The sequence below is a fragment of the Prorops nasuta genome, unplaced genomic scaffold, assembly GCF_024137725.1.
Source record: "Prorops nasuta isolate Cenicafe-Biocafe unplaced genomic scaffold, Cenicafe_Pnas_1.2 PNAS00014, whole genome shotgun sequence".
Taxonomy (NCBI): Eukaryota; Metazoa; Arthropoda; class Insecta; order Hymenoptera; family Bethylidae; genus Prorops; species Prorops nasuta.
In genome coordinates, this window is record NW_027116811.1 from 5,743,932 (window position 1) to 5,756,897 (window position 12,966).

At 35.6% G+C, this 12,966-nt stretch overlaps 4 protein-coding genes across 7 annotated transcripts; 2 read left to right on the plus strand and 2 right to left on the minus strand.

The window, feature by feature from the left end:
• Positions 1-1,232: 1,232 nt before the first annotated feature.
• Positions 1,233-6,840, plus strand: LOC136778459 (WD repeat-containing protein 97-like). Of its 4 annotated transcripts, none has more exons than XM_066735298.1 (15): positions 2,252-2,302; positions 2,683-3,127; positions 3,235-3,355; positions 3,578-3,769; positions 3,857-4,014; positions 4,078-4,211; positions 4,503-4,678; positions 4,820-4,895; positions 4,962-5,154; positions 5,296-5,471; positions 5,545-5,618; positions 5,698-5,837; positions 5,903-6,008; positions 6,081-6,323; positions 6,398-6,840. In XM_066735298.1, exons 2-15 carry the CDS (start codon positions 2,858-2,860, stop codon positions 6,838-6,840), a joined length of 2,502 nt encoding a protein of 833 aa, XP_066591395.1. In that variant the 5' UTR covers positions 2,252-2,302; positions 2,683-2,857. The 4 variants fall into 4 exon arrangements, with proteins under 4 accessions (XP_066591397.1, XP_066591395.1, XP_066591396.1 ...); XM_066735299.1 differs by lacking the exon at positions 2,252-2,302 and adding an exon at positions 2,303-2,394 and having other exon boundaries at positions 2,822-3,127; XM_066735300.1 differs by lacking the exons at positions 2,683-3,127; positions 3,235-3,355 and adding an exon at positions 1,233-1,286 and having other exon boundaries at positions 2,157-2,302.
• Positions 6,841-6,879: 39 nt separating this feature from the next.
• On the minus strand, positions 6,880-7,809 carry galla-1 (cytosolic iron-sulfur assembly component galla-1). The gene is made up of 3 exons (XM_066735310.1): positions 7,537-7,809; positions 7,205-7,468; positions 6,880-7,131 (listed from the first exon to the last, which is right to left on the minus strand). Exons 1-3 carry the CDS (start codon positions 7,679-7,681, stop codon positions 7,034-7,036), a joined length of 507 nt encoding a protein of 168 aa, XP_066591407.1. The 5' UTR covers positions 7,682-7,809; the 3' UTR covers positions 6,880-7,033.
• Positions 7,810-7,940: 131 nt separating this feature from the next.
• On the plus strand, positions 7,941-9,327 carry LOC136778466 (UPF0547 protein C16orf87-like). The gene is made up of 3 exons (XM_066735311.1): positions 7,941-8,157; positions 8,325-8,513; positions 8,573-9,327. Exons 1-3 carry the CDS (start codon positions 8,107-8,109, stop codon positions 8,801-8,803), a joined length of 471 nt encoding a protein of 156 aa, XP_066591408.1. The 5' UTR covers positions 7,941-8,106; the 3' UTR covers positions 8,804-9,327.
• Positions 9,328-9,509: 182 nt separating this feature from the next.
• Positions 9,510-12,937, minus strand: Sln (Silnoon). The gene is made up of 9 exons (XM_066735302.1): positions 12,806-12,937; positions 11,919-12,358; positions 11,467-11,833; positions 11,259-11,402; positions 10,866-11,143; positions 10,447-10,782; positions 10,076-10,365; positions 9,761-9,981; positions 9,510-9,687 (listed from the first exon to the last, which is right to left on the minus strand). Exons 2-9 carry the CDS (start codon positions 12,150-12,152, stop codon positions 9,515-9,517), a joined length of 2,043 nt encoding a protein of 680 aa, XP_066591399.1. The 5' UTR covers positions 12,153-12,358; positions 12,806-12,937; the 3' UTR covers positions 9,510-9,514.
• Positions 12,938-12,966: the final 29 nt, after the last annotated feature.

Below are 12,966 nucleotides of genomic sequence, written 5' to 3' on the forward strand. Positions count from 1 at the left end.
GAAAAGGGACGAAGATTTGCAAGACGAGGCCGAGGCGGAAGGGAAGATCGAGGCGCTTTTTGCGCGCGCGGCACGAAAACCTGAGAGAAACTGCGAGGAGCCGTGTGCGAAGCTATTCGTGGATCAGCTGCGCCAGCGCCCCGCCAATTCACTCGCAAATCTCCACCGCGAACGTAACACCACGAATTTGTCTCTCGCCATTCTCCCTTTTCTACTGCCGCTCGTCTGTTAAGCCAACAATTTTCCACTCCTCCTCTATTCTACAGCCCTCGCCCCCTTTCCACGCCCCCCACCCCCAACCTCAACCCCATTCAAACACCACTCTTTATTTCCTCGTCGCGCGAGAAATCAAAAATCAATCGGACGATTCTTTACTATAATTATCCATCCTAAAGTAGTCCGACTATAATTGTCCCTCGTCTACTTCGAAGCGTTGAAAACCCGCCGTGTCCGACCACACGTTTCCTTATCTACTTTTTCTCTAAATTTACTTTCAAATCTTCAATTAAAATTTCTGTAATTATAGTTCCTTTTCTACTTATGCTATAGTGTTGAACCCATCATTTTTTACTTCTTCTTTTCGCTTTACCAACCACGTGACCTAACCATAATTTTCGTATTCACTTAACGCCGAGAAATTAAAAATCAATCGGTCGGTTCTTTGATGCAATTGCCCAGCTGAAAGTTGTCCGACTATAATTATCCATCATCTACTTCGGAGCGCTAAAAACTGAACGTGTCCGATCAAACATGTTTTTATTCACTTTTGTTCACGAAATTCAATCGTAAATCTTCAATAAAAATTTCTGTAATTATAATTCTCTTTTTTACTTATGTTACAGTGTGTTGATTCAATAATTTTCCATTTCCCTCTACCAGTCACGTGACCTATCTACAATTTTTGCATTAACTTATCGCGAGAAATCATAAATCGATCATAAAGATTCTTTAATATATTTATCCATCTTAAAGTAGTCTGAATAAAATCGCTCCTTATACTATTCAGTTTTATTGAAAACTCGCAGCGCCCTACCACACACGTCCTTATCTACTTACTCAACACCTAATCTACCAAGGATTATCTATACACGCGTGTTTACATTTAAAAAGGTCAATTTGACCGGAAAATGGTATCTTTAGTGTTAACAAAAAATCCACCTAACCTCTAAAAAAATTAATATTTCACAACAAGTCATAAAATTTCTATCGCGAGTCGTCGTCTCTCTGAAAATTCCAGCGAAAATACGGAAAATTAAATTTTCAATGTTTTCATTGGAGGAAAAGCGGTAAGATTGGATTTTCCGTTTGCACGATTTTCTACGCGTGAAAATCTAGTTAGCATCGAACGATATTTGGGTCAACGGTAATAATCGAATAGCAGAAATTTATTAACCAAATCCAAATCGATATTCTGCAAACGTCACTGGGAGCTTCTCCGATCTTATTTCGCCACAACCGCCAATAAATTTCTCATAAAATTACACTTTTAACGCCACGTATAAATAATTCAACAGCATCGAACGACTTAAAGAAGGAATGCGATTTTTGTGCAACCACTAAAATCTCGTTTATCCAATTATTTATTATCAAATTGAGCAGAAAAAAAGTTATTTACCTTTAAGAAACTTTAACAATATTTTTTAATTATTTATTTACTCAGTTGTTATTATTATTTCTCTCTTAAAGGAACAAAGTAGGAACGTTAAAAGTCTCAGGCATAAAGAGTTACATAATTTGAGGTTTCTGGTTCGTTTTAGCAAGACATTCCCTTTAATTAGAGAGGGTGCATGCAAGATTCTGTCAGAATTGCTGCATAATTGATTCAAAAACGTGCTTCTCACTCATTAGTGGCTCGGAAGAGCATCCAGCCTCGGCTTATTACCGACAAAAATCTTCCTCTAATTAATGAAAGATCACGCGAACAATCGAAATTCGACAAGATCGATTCTATTCTTAAACTCATCGCGATCGAACCACGAGAACGTCAACATAACCTCTTTATTTTTTCAACGAGAAGCAACGATCTCTCCATCAAAAATATTGTATTTTCAATTCTCGCGTCCAGGAAATTATTATCGATAAATGAAAATAATAATAATAAACAGTGGAAAATTCTAGTTTTGTTCCTCTAAATTATTATTATTATTATTAAATAGTTTTAGAGGATTTCGAGGAATGTTTCTGGCAAGAGTGGACTGCGAAAATTCGCTGAACGATGAGGCTAATCGGGAGAGATGGGGATTTCTGGTGGAGAAGATGCAGGAACGTTTGAAATCGAGAGAGAAAATAATGGAGGACAACGGTGAGCTTAAATTGTACCATGGACTGAAATTAACAGCACGCACCACTTTACTGGAGAAATATGCAGATATCTGTTTCTGCTGTGAAACACAAGTAAATTATTCCCACGTTAATTACGTTAATACTCCTGCACTCTCCCATGCTAATTGATCATTAACCTGGAGAAATTTTCTCCCACTCGTCAACTTCCACGAATCGATTTAAATATTATTGTTTATTGGCTCAATTTTATTAACGAATTATCGTGAAAGCTTAACGAGTCGAGGGAGGAGAACAAAGAAAATAATTTATTTATTGCACAATTTTATGGGTCACGTGTCAGGAACGTGGCAGATTGAACAAAAATACAAGCTTGGAATTATTTGCACATCAATTTTTTAGTGCAAATATCGACTGTGAAACGAGGCCATAAAATTTACTGCTCGATTAACTGTGTAGGATCGTCGGGATTCGAATTTCATTTTTCGTTAAGGGGATTAAAAAATAAAAATTAATAAAGTCTCGATTGGCTTTGGACAAGTGGTGGTGAAATTTGCAGGAATATCTGGTTTTGAGTATGGGAGGTGGTGGGGTGCTTCGATTCACAATGCAAGGGAACCCAATTCAACCAGCCTTGACATTGAGTGGTGCTGTGAGCTTTACGAGGATGCTTTGGTGTCCAGGATTGAAAATTTTGCTCGGTTACACCCCATTGGACGATATTATTTGGGTGTTGACGAGCGGATGTTTGCTCTGTCAGGTCGTCAGGAACGAATTCAGGATCCAAAAATTATTCTACGAACCACTCACCAGAGAGATTATAGTCATCGGAACCAATATAGCCACGGTACCCCCACCCTTATCCTCGAAAACAAAAAAAACCCACTTTTCACGTTATAAAAATAATTTTTCTCATCGGGACAAAAATTTTCCTCATTTTCGCTGCCTTTCCAGAGGTATCCTGTCGAAAACAAAGAAAAAAATTTGAATTATACTAAAACGGTCAGTTATAACGATTTGGAGATGGGACCCATGTGGGAAATCGAGTATTGCGACATGATACCATTGATGACTGGTAACCATTTTAAATTTTCTCGAATAAAATCAAAATAATTTTCAAAATAAAATTGAGTAGATAATGCATTTTTTAGTCAGCCACAGACAGTGTGATTTTTCCCTTAAAAATCAAATTAAATATTTATATATACTACTAGTTATTATTATTATATTTTCTCATTGTTATTAAGTTTACACGAGAGTTATGCAAAAAGATCCATTAAACGCTGTACATCTTCAGGGTCCAGCCGTTTGGTCATCTCCTACCAAACGACGCTATACGTGACGTCACTGGAGCCAGACAAGGACAAAGGAGAAACGGTACCACTGGAATTCCTGAGTAAACAAGTTATGGCAATGAAATATCCCATAAGTGCCTTGTGCTACTGCAGAGTCAGTTCCTGGATCGTCACCGGGGACCTGAAGGGAAACGGTGATTTATTAAAATAATTAAAGAATTAAAGTTTGGCACCAAAATGGCCGCCGACAAACACGTCAGCTGAAATGTTTTATGCATCAGTGATTGGCTGGAACTTGAATTTGAGCCCCATGATGACGTGTGCCAAGGCCCATGCTGGCAAAATTCTTGACATTTTCGACCACCCCTGCACTTCCGGTTTCGTTACTACTGCGGAGGATCGAGTCTTGCAGGTCTGGAGCTGCAATCTTCGTGAAAAAGTAAGGGTGATGAATGGAGGGGGGAGGACTACAGATGGTGAATGATAAAAAATTGTATTTCAGGTAGAGACCTTTGACGATTTGGGAGAGATTTTTTGTGGCTCTTTGAACTCGTCCGCCGCGGCTATTGCTACAGTGGGAGACAAGCTTTGCTGCTTCAACATGTGCCAGCTGTACAGTTTTTACGCCCCGCTTACGTAAGACTTGAAAATAAGGCCAACCAGATCACGAATCCCTCGACATTAAACGCACCGCTCCTAAATTCTCAGAAATTTAACAGTCGCTCGGCCAATAATTCCTTCGACACCTCATCCCCCCCCCCTCAACATAAGCTTTTATTTTTATTTAAATATAGTTCTCCGGAACCCTCGAGTCTATCGATTAAATTATTTCTATGTTTTACTTATCTCTTTCTCAATTTTAATTTTTATTCAAATCTTTTAAGAGTATTTGTTATAGAAAGATATTTATTTGTTTATTTTTCCCAGGAGCCCCGTTAAATTTTTATTATCAACCGACAACCCCATGTACCCGAGAAAACTGGTGGCCGGAAGTAACGATAATATTGTGAGAGTTTTTTCTGCGGTTTCCGGTGACCCACTGAACGCACAGATCCTCCCATCGGCCTTGGAAATTGTTAACGTCGCTTACAGCGATGCTGAAAGTACAGTAAAAGTCCCCTGACATTATTAAACCGCTGAAATAATGCATACAATTTTCCACAAATTTTATTAATTAATTTTTTTAATTAATCTATAAAATTAATTAAGAAATTATCGAGTTGTTCGTCGCAATCTCTCTTCAGGTTCGATTTACACAATTCTGTCAAGGACAGGAGAGATACTGGTTAGCAACACTTCGACTAATCCAATGAAATACGAGTAATTAAATTTTATTAACAACAGTGATATAACTCGTATATTAACTGACTATAAAAAATTCATCAGGCACGTATGGATAAACGATGACTCGTTGGCCACCTGCATAATTGTTTATGAACATTATGAGGAGATACGTGGCACGAACAAAAATAATAAAAGGGAATTGTATCACATTCGTACTTTTGTTATTATTGGTACCGATAACGGTAATATAGTGATAATGAATCTAAGCACTGGAGAACATCGCGATATTTTTCCCGTGAGACTTCTCTGATTTTTAATTTTAATATTTAAACAATGTTTTTAATTTTTCGTTATGGATTTTCGTAGTAATCTCAATGTAAATAACAAAATGCTTTAATTGTTAATTATTATTAAATTATTTATATCGAATGTTTAGGCTCATAAGGGACCAGTAAAAATGTTACATTCATCGAGTAGCAGTCGCAAAGTAATTTCAATGGGAGAGGATAAGCAAGTTAAAATCTGGACGATTTTTCCTGACATCCAAGCTCCACTGGCATTAGCCTATGCTCTTTACTTCTCGGTGCCAGTAATGCACGTCTCTACAATGGGGTGAAAATTAAATTTATGCAATATGCTCTCGTCCACTTCACTGGCATATTTTAGACCATTTCTCCCTTTCAAGGTCAATCCTTTGTGTCGTCAATGAATCCACTCCAAAATTTTATCCATTAGTCATGTACAACATGCATAACCAGGGTGAACGTTTAAACAAATATTTTTCTAGAATACGCCTACTGATCATATTGATCCATTATAATATACCCATTTTTTATAGAAAAAATGGTTCACCATTATTCTAAGGATCATCAGAAATTAGTAACTGATATAACAGCATCTGATTCACTTTTGATATGCTCCACTTCCTCTTTGGATAAAACTATCTGCCTGTGGGATCAAAATAATTCATTAATAAGAGTATAATCTACAACTTATTTAACAATATGAAGAATATTATAGGACTTGATGATTTTATGATTTAGATATTGGAGATCAATTGCTGTCCTTTAAAAATTACATTTTCATCTTTGGATGGGGATATAGTCTTTTGTGCTGGAAAACATTTATACAAAATCCCATCTGAAAATTGTAATCCACTTATGTTATGGAATTCATGATATTTTTCATACTTAAATTTTTATGTTTGATAAATTATTGTAGATTTGCCATCAACATACAGAAATCTTGCAATGACTAGCTCAGACAGTATGGAGGTTGAGGAAAGTGCTCTACCAGAGGATGTAGATTACAGGGTCTACGAAGAGGAATGTGAACTTGAAAACATTTTACATGTTACAAGTAGTACTCCATTTGGCACCTTGGCTCCTGGAGCTACTGATGTGCCAAGCATGGCTGCAGCCATGAAAAAATTTGCTTGTGCTCAATTTCAATTCAGAGACGATGGTAAAATTATATGCAATTTTACAACAATTACATTCACAACTAAAGTTCAGTAATTAAAATTAAATAATTTACAGATATTGATAGACTAATAAATGGTATAATAAATGCAAGGAAATTAGTGCCAGATAAAGCATTAATGACTAGAAAAGATTGGGAAAATTACTTAAAAGAAATTAGTCCAAAGAAAGAAGATATTGATACTTATAATATTTTTGAATTCATCATGAAGTTTGCAGATATAAGTAAGGTTTATTGTAAACCAAAAATTAAGAAAACCGAAGATGATAATGAGGATTATACTTCCACGCCAAATTTTGGTCTTCTCCCTAATTCAGTGATATACAAAATTTACATTGAAGAGCCCAAACTAAAATCTGTTGGTAAAGTCAGAAGACCAGCAATCAAATACAAATATCCTAAAGATATTTTAGATTTATCCAAAAAGAGGGAATCCATGGGGGGATACTTAATTGCACCTGAGCTTTTAGAATTACAAGCAGCAGCTGAAGGAATGTAAAAATTTCTTTTAGTGTAACAATATACTTTTAATTCTTTTAAATACTTATTAAATTACAAAGACTGTACAAATACATAACTACATCAAATAGTCGTCTATACAATTGATAAATATCTTATAGATAAAATAATTGATGAATCCATTGAAAAGATTAGATTACAACATAAGAAAATCTTATTGCTGCAAAAATTATTTATTCTTCCTCTTGTATACATTTCTCTACCAGTTCTCTTAAATTAGGATTTTCCATTGCAGCAGCTATTCTTTCTTTATCATTTATTTGTTTATTTACTGGAAAAAAACAATTGACAGCTTATAACCGCTTATTAAATAAAGGGGTTGTAAACACAGGAGCTTTTCTTACTTTCCATTTCAGTAGAATGAGCACCTTCTTTAACATAAATATCCAATTTAAACAAAGCAACTAATTGTCTTTCTAATTTCACTCTTATGCACAAGCCTATAAGAGTTGCCAAGGAGCAATGTGGAACAGTAGGATTAAACTCCACTCTAATCACTGAGACGCCATTCGGAGTACTTTTACAGATATTTACACAGTCTTCGTAAACCACATCAAGTTGCTCTAATGTTTGAGGTTTCTCTGGATCTTTAATAGTTCTCAATAAATCTATAATTCAAATAAAACTAATCGATTATCAATTCATGAATAATACAAATCTAGCACGAGATTCTTGCCATAAACAGATTCTTTCAGCAAAGTGTCATTTTGTGTCAGTTTCTGATTCTTGGCTGTACTTTCTGTTGTTTCCATCGCCTTGTCTGGCAGTACACCATCTTTGATCCTCTCCCCAATTGATAATTTACGAAAAAAAGAAAGCATACTTATATCGATGACTCTTAAATAAACACAGGATATTCTTTATAGCATTATTTCAATGCACTATCTCCGTCTCATTCTCTCCCTCTCTGATATTCTATCCCCTTCTCCTTCTTATATCATTGCAGAAGTAAGATTAGGTTATACTTTTTTAAGTTTGTCCAGGTTAGTCCCAAGAAAATACCCAAGCGCCATCTGGTTAACATAATCACAACTTTTTCATCACTTATTTCGTTTTGCTGCTTGCTTATGCTTATTAGTGATGAACCGCGAAGCACCACTGACAAATTATATGCACTTAAAACTTTAATTTAGTAGGACCCAGTACCCACGTCATGTGCTATATCTGTGATAAATATTTCAGTGCTAAAACACAATAGTTTATCACTCGAATTCTCTTACAATTTTTTATTCGTAGACCTTTTAATATGGCAAAGACCAAAACAATTAGCAAAGGCTGCCCCAAGTGTGAACAACAGGTATTGTTTGCTTTTATTTTTATTGATTTAGCATCAAGTTTTCCACCATTTTGCAAAATTTCAATGATAAAAATCTTATGAGAATTCTAATCAATTCTTATCAGACCTTTATCTTATATGTAAAAATTTAGTATTACTGACTCTTATCTGTATTATTGTATTTTAAGGTTCCTGTGGCTTGCAAAGCTTGTCCTTGTGGTCACTCTTTTTTCAATGCTCGTAGAAATTCAATTAAAAGTCCACCTAGTCCTGACAGTGGAGTAATGAAAACAAGAAGAACCAATCGTATCAAGCGAGAGAAGCCAAACTACTATGATGCACTAGAGTATGACAAGCAAACAAAAAAAAGTGCAAAGGTAATATATTTTTTTGCAAAATTTAAATGCCATTACTAATACCATTTGCATTATTATAGATAAGAAGAAATACAGATGCTGGAAGCGATACTGACTGTCACCAGTTGAATAAGAAGAAGAAAAGAAAAGGAAAAGGAAAGGGCAAAAATGGCAACAGCAACGGAGGACCAGACGACGATGATGAAATGGAAGGAATTAATGGTCTATCTCCAGAGAAGCAACTCGCTTGTTCATTAATTCTACAAGAAATAAACAATAAGATGAGAATGGTAGCTTGGAAACCAACTTAAACTATAAGCAATGGACATAAATATTTTTTAAACTGAAGTTTGATCATCTTTACAGAACTGATCATTTAAATATATAACAGTAGATTTCTCAACTCTGTGATTTTTATTTGAAGATATACTGTTTTCTTAATATACTAAAAGAGTACTTTGATTATAGAAGCATCAAAACACATTCATATGAATAATCACTTTGTGTATCTCACATAGTATTTAAGCTAAATATAAATTTATCTGTAGGCTTCACTATGTACTTGAATGTCCTGTGATTATATAATCTTCTATACTAGTTGTAAGACTTTTTAAGCAACATTTTATTAATTTTTTTTTAATGTACATATGTAAATACATTACATATACTTTAAAAAATCTTTCATGATAGGTTCATAGAAAAATAGCACACACACCTAATTGTGAATTCTCTTCTACACAAGTATACAATTAGATGTATGAGATCTTGCCATGTAGGTATATTTAATTGTTTTTTTATTACCAATCAATAAAAGAATTGTACAATAGCTAAATAAACATCTGACATTTATAAAAGAAAAAATTTCCAACAAAACTGGAGTCTAAAATCTTTACAAATAGTTTAATACGAACAGGTAATTATTGTATTCAGCTTGTGCTGAATATTTATTATATCGATTACTCTATTACACTCTCCCATTTTTCAATAATATTGTATTATATAATATATATTTGCAAAATACTTTATTCTTTTACAGTCGTATCATCTTGACAATTGTTTCCATTATTAACGGGCAGCTTCGTTGGTTTTGATACTTCATTAAAAACCAAAAGGAGAGGCAGACCTCCCATAACCATGCAAGTACCCATACATAGAAAACAAACAGTGTAACTTCCCGTTACATCTCGCAAGTATCCTGTAAATCATACATTCAATGAAATCACTAAAATGCATTTTTATCACAGGTATCACCAAAAACTGTTAATTACCTGCGAGAGGAGGAATTGAAATTGCACCAACACTCTGAAACATTCTAACAAGACCATAACTAGAAGAGATTTTATCCGTTCCATATTGGTCCGCAAGAAGGACGGGAACCAGGAGGAACCAGCAACCCAAACACAAACCGTAAACTCCCACAGAACATGCCAAAACATAAAAAGAATGGGCCATGGGAATTGACAGCACAGCAACACCAGCACCCACCACACTAAACATTTAAAATTATTTTAGTAAGATCCTCTTCAGATTATGTATATAGTATATAATTAAGAAACGCTTCTCATTTAAATATCTCTTAAGACCTTCCAATATATCCTTTTCGTCGATCAAACAATTGGAGATCCGAAAGCCAGCCAAGTCCAAGTCTTCCACAAAGATCTAGAGCAGCAGAGATTGCAACGAGGTAGCCAGCTTCTGATTTTGAATATCCTGAGGCGTGTACATAAGCAGGAAGATAGTAAAGCATGTAAGGACTTCCAGTTGACATTAAAGTTACAGAGAAACACATCATGATGAACTGAGGATTCTTTAGCAAAGAGAGGTCGATATACATGGCTATTCTCTGCATGACTGTTTTTCGTTCCTGAGTAATCTGTAATAGAACAAGGAGCTTGGTAAAGGAAATTTATATAAATTTTACAATATTTTAAAAATTGATGAATTTTATGAGAACCTGTTGCTCACTGGTTATTACAGGGCACACAGCTATAGCAGATGATTTGAGAGACCTCATGGATGATCTGTTCTTATAGACACATGTTGAATCTGTGGACAAATCCTCAACACTATGAAGGATGCTAGAGCTACGAAGTTTTGACATAGGTTTCAGCCTCAAAGTCTCCCCCATCACGTCTTTCTCTTCCTCGCTATCTGTTAATTCTACAGCAACTACACTACTCTGATGGAAAAGCTCGTTTAGCAAATTGTTCCTTGTCGTTGGATCATTGGCAAATAGAAGATCCAATTTCTGTTGTCTCGTCGTCACCGCTCTAGTCTCTGCTACCTCTTGCTGTAATTTAATTTTCATTTTATTAATTATTCACTTTTCAATAATCCATTAATGATTCAAATGTAATTAATATATTTTAATACTTTTTCCATTGCATCTGGAATAGAATCATCAGTGAAATTATCCTCCAGAGGTCTGTATAAAGTGGCACTGACACATACGTGGAGCATGCAACCTCCCAGCAAAAGAATCGTTCCATGAAATCCAAAATTTTTCACAAGACTCTCAATCAATAATGGAAAGACAAAACTTCCTGCTGCAGTTCCAGAAACACAGATGCCATTGGCTAATGCCCTATGTTTATCAAAGTATTGAGAGACTATAATAATTCCAGGAGTAGTTGACAAGCCACCACCAATACCTGTAAGACAATAATTTTACTATAGTTTTTAATTTTCTTATAACAAATGATTCATGAATTCTATATTTTTACAGTGAGAAAATAAATTTAGATTTATGAATAATAGAAAAAGTACCAGTTAAAACGCCAAATGTAAAAAAGAGATGAATCAGACTCGTGGCAAAATAGCTAGTGGTGAGTCCCAATGCGCAGAAAAGTCCTCCAATAAAAACCACAGAACGACAGCTATACTTCTGACACAACATGCTTGTAATTGGAGCTAAAATAGTAAAAGTATGATATGAGAATAGAAGGAGCTTAATGGAAGTTTTTATGAGAGGTACCTAATGCCAGACAGAGGCACGAGAGAATAGCTGGTATCCAGGATGCTACAGAGGCTGAAGAATCCCTGAAAGTTTCCATGATCTCTACGTAAAGGACACCATAAGACTTGACGAGTCCTGCAACCCAGAATTGAACAGAGAAAGCACCAAACACAATGACCCAAGCGTATCCGCCGTCTAATGGAGTATAATTCAAAATCTTCCTCTGGCTCTTCTTCGGCTTTTTCTTCTTCATGGTGTTACCCTTCACCGATCGCAGCTCTCGTGATTTTGCTATAAGTGGCCTTGCAGTGAGGCTCGATATTGTCAATAAATTGTCGTTGTCTTCCTCGTCCAAATCAGGTGGGCTCAGGTGAGGTGGTACTATCTGTAATTTTTTATCACTCAATATTTCACAGTCAGACTTGAAATATTCCTAAAAAATGAAATAAATATTTTAGGTAGCTGGTTACCGGTGTTGAAGTGGCTGTTGCCTGAACAACGAGGGACGATGGTCTTTTTGGCGATGGCAGCCCAGTGTTAAGGTCGAAAACTGGTGCCGAATGTATTGATAATAGCGAACCCAACTGGTTTTGATTCATGTTCTCGTCGATGACGCCCTGGCCGACCATTTCCTGTGACGCCGTCGCGCTTGCCGCGACCGATCGACACGAATCCTGGAAGCTCCATTCTCGGGGTAACGACATTCTCTTTCTATTTCTAATCTCGCGCGAGGACCGTTATACATTGGAGTTACTATTGCTTTTTCTTCCTTTACCCTTTTTTGTATTTTCACAACTGCTTTCTCTCTTCTCTTTTTCTCTATTTCTTGCACGCAATGCCTCTCTATCTTTCTTTACCTTTCTTATCTTCTTTGTTTTTCCACTTCCGTTAACTTTGACCCAAAAATGTCCTGCAACAAGTAAACATTTGCATCATCATACAAGTACTCTATCAATATACATATTTTTCATTAATATTCATGTTTGTTACAGCACAACTATGTATGCACAATTTATTAATATGCATAAGAGGCAGAAAGTTTCTGACAAAATGCGACAAACCTGAAAATTTGACGAATTTTCAAATTAATACTTGTGTCTGACTAATGTCGTGTTTAACCACTGATCTACCAAAACTTAGACCCCTGAAGTTATGAAAACACAGTAAGATCAGCTGACGTTCAAGCACACCATTTTACTCGTTGACTGACACTATGTTTGATTCCGAAATTATATCTTTTTTTTTTTTTTAATTTATAATTTTTATGAATACAGTGTGTCGAATAGAGAGAGAATAATAAAAGGGAATTAAAAGGTATATTTGGGTGGGTAATGAGTGGGGATTTCAGATGACTTACCAGATTCGAGATTGGCTGGTCGTAGGTCAGGGTGATACAACAGTCTTAAAGTCCGATGGTCTTTTTTCAGAGCAATGGAGTTGAAATCTGGATGACGATGAAAGAACTGCCGAGCTTTGCCGAGTACTTCCTGCAGGCTTTCCCTTTTGTCAGCTGAAACT

Bases quoted from the DNA above. Each gene is read 5' to 3' on its own strand.
- galla-1 (XM_066735310.1), bottom strand. From the start codon at position 7,681: ATGCTTTCTTTTTTTCGTAAATTATCAATTGGGGAGAGGATCAAAGAT. The intron at 7,469-7,536 runs GCAAGAATCTCG...TTTGAATTATAG, and splicing joins GCTGAAAGAATCTGTTTATG to ATTTATTGAGAACTATTAAA. The intron at 7,132-7,204 runs GTAAGAAAAGCT...GTTTTTTTCCAG, and splicing joins TCATTCTACTGAAATGGAAA to TAAATAAACAAATAAATGAT.
- LOC136778459 (XM_066735298.1), top strand. From the start codon at position 2,858: ATGGGAGGTGGTGGGGTGCTTCGATTCACAATGCAAGGGAACCCAATT. The intron at 3,770-3,856 runs GTGATTTATTAA...TTTATGCATCAG, and splicing joins CGGGGACCTGAAGGGAAACG to TGATTGGCTGGAACTTGAAT. The intron at 4,679-4,819 runs GTACAGTAAAAG...ATCTCTCTTCAG, and splicing joins CGCTTACAGCGATGCTGAAA to GTTCGATTTACACAATTCTG.
- LOC136778466 (XM_066735311.1), top strand. From the start codon at position 8,107: ATGGCAAAGACCAAAACAATTAGCAAAGGCTGCCCCAAGTGTGAACAA. The intron at 8,158-8,324 runs GTATTGTTTGCT...TTGTATTTTAAG, and splicing joins GCCCCAAGTGTGAACAACAG to GTTCCTGTGGCTTGCAAAGC. The intron at 8,514-8,572 runs GTAATATATTTT...GCATTATTATAG, and splicing joins AAACAAAAAAAAGTGCAAAG to ATAAGAAGAAATACAGATGC.
- Sln (XM_066735302.1), bottom strand. From the start codon at position 12,152: ATGTCGTTACCCCGAGAATGGAGCTTCCAGGATTCGTGTCGATCGGTC. The intron at 11,403-11,466 runs GTACCTCTCATA...TTACTATTTTAG, and splicing joins GTGCCTCTGTCTGGCATTAG to CTCCAATTACAAGCATGTTG. The intron at 9,688-9,760 runs GTAATTAACAGT...TATGATTTACAG, and splicing joins TTCAATTCCTCCTCTCGCAG to GATACTTGCGAGATGTAACG.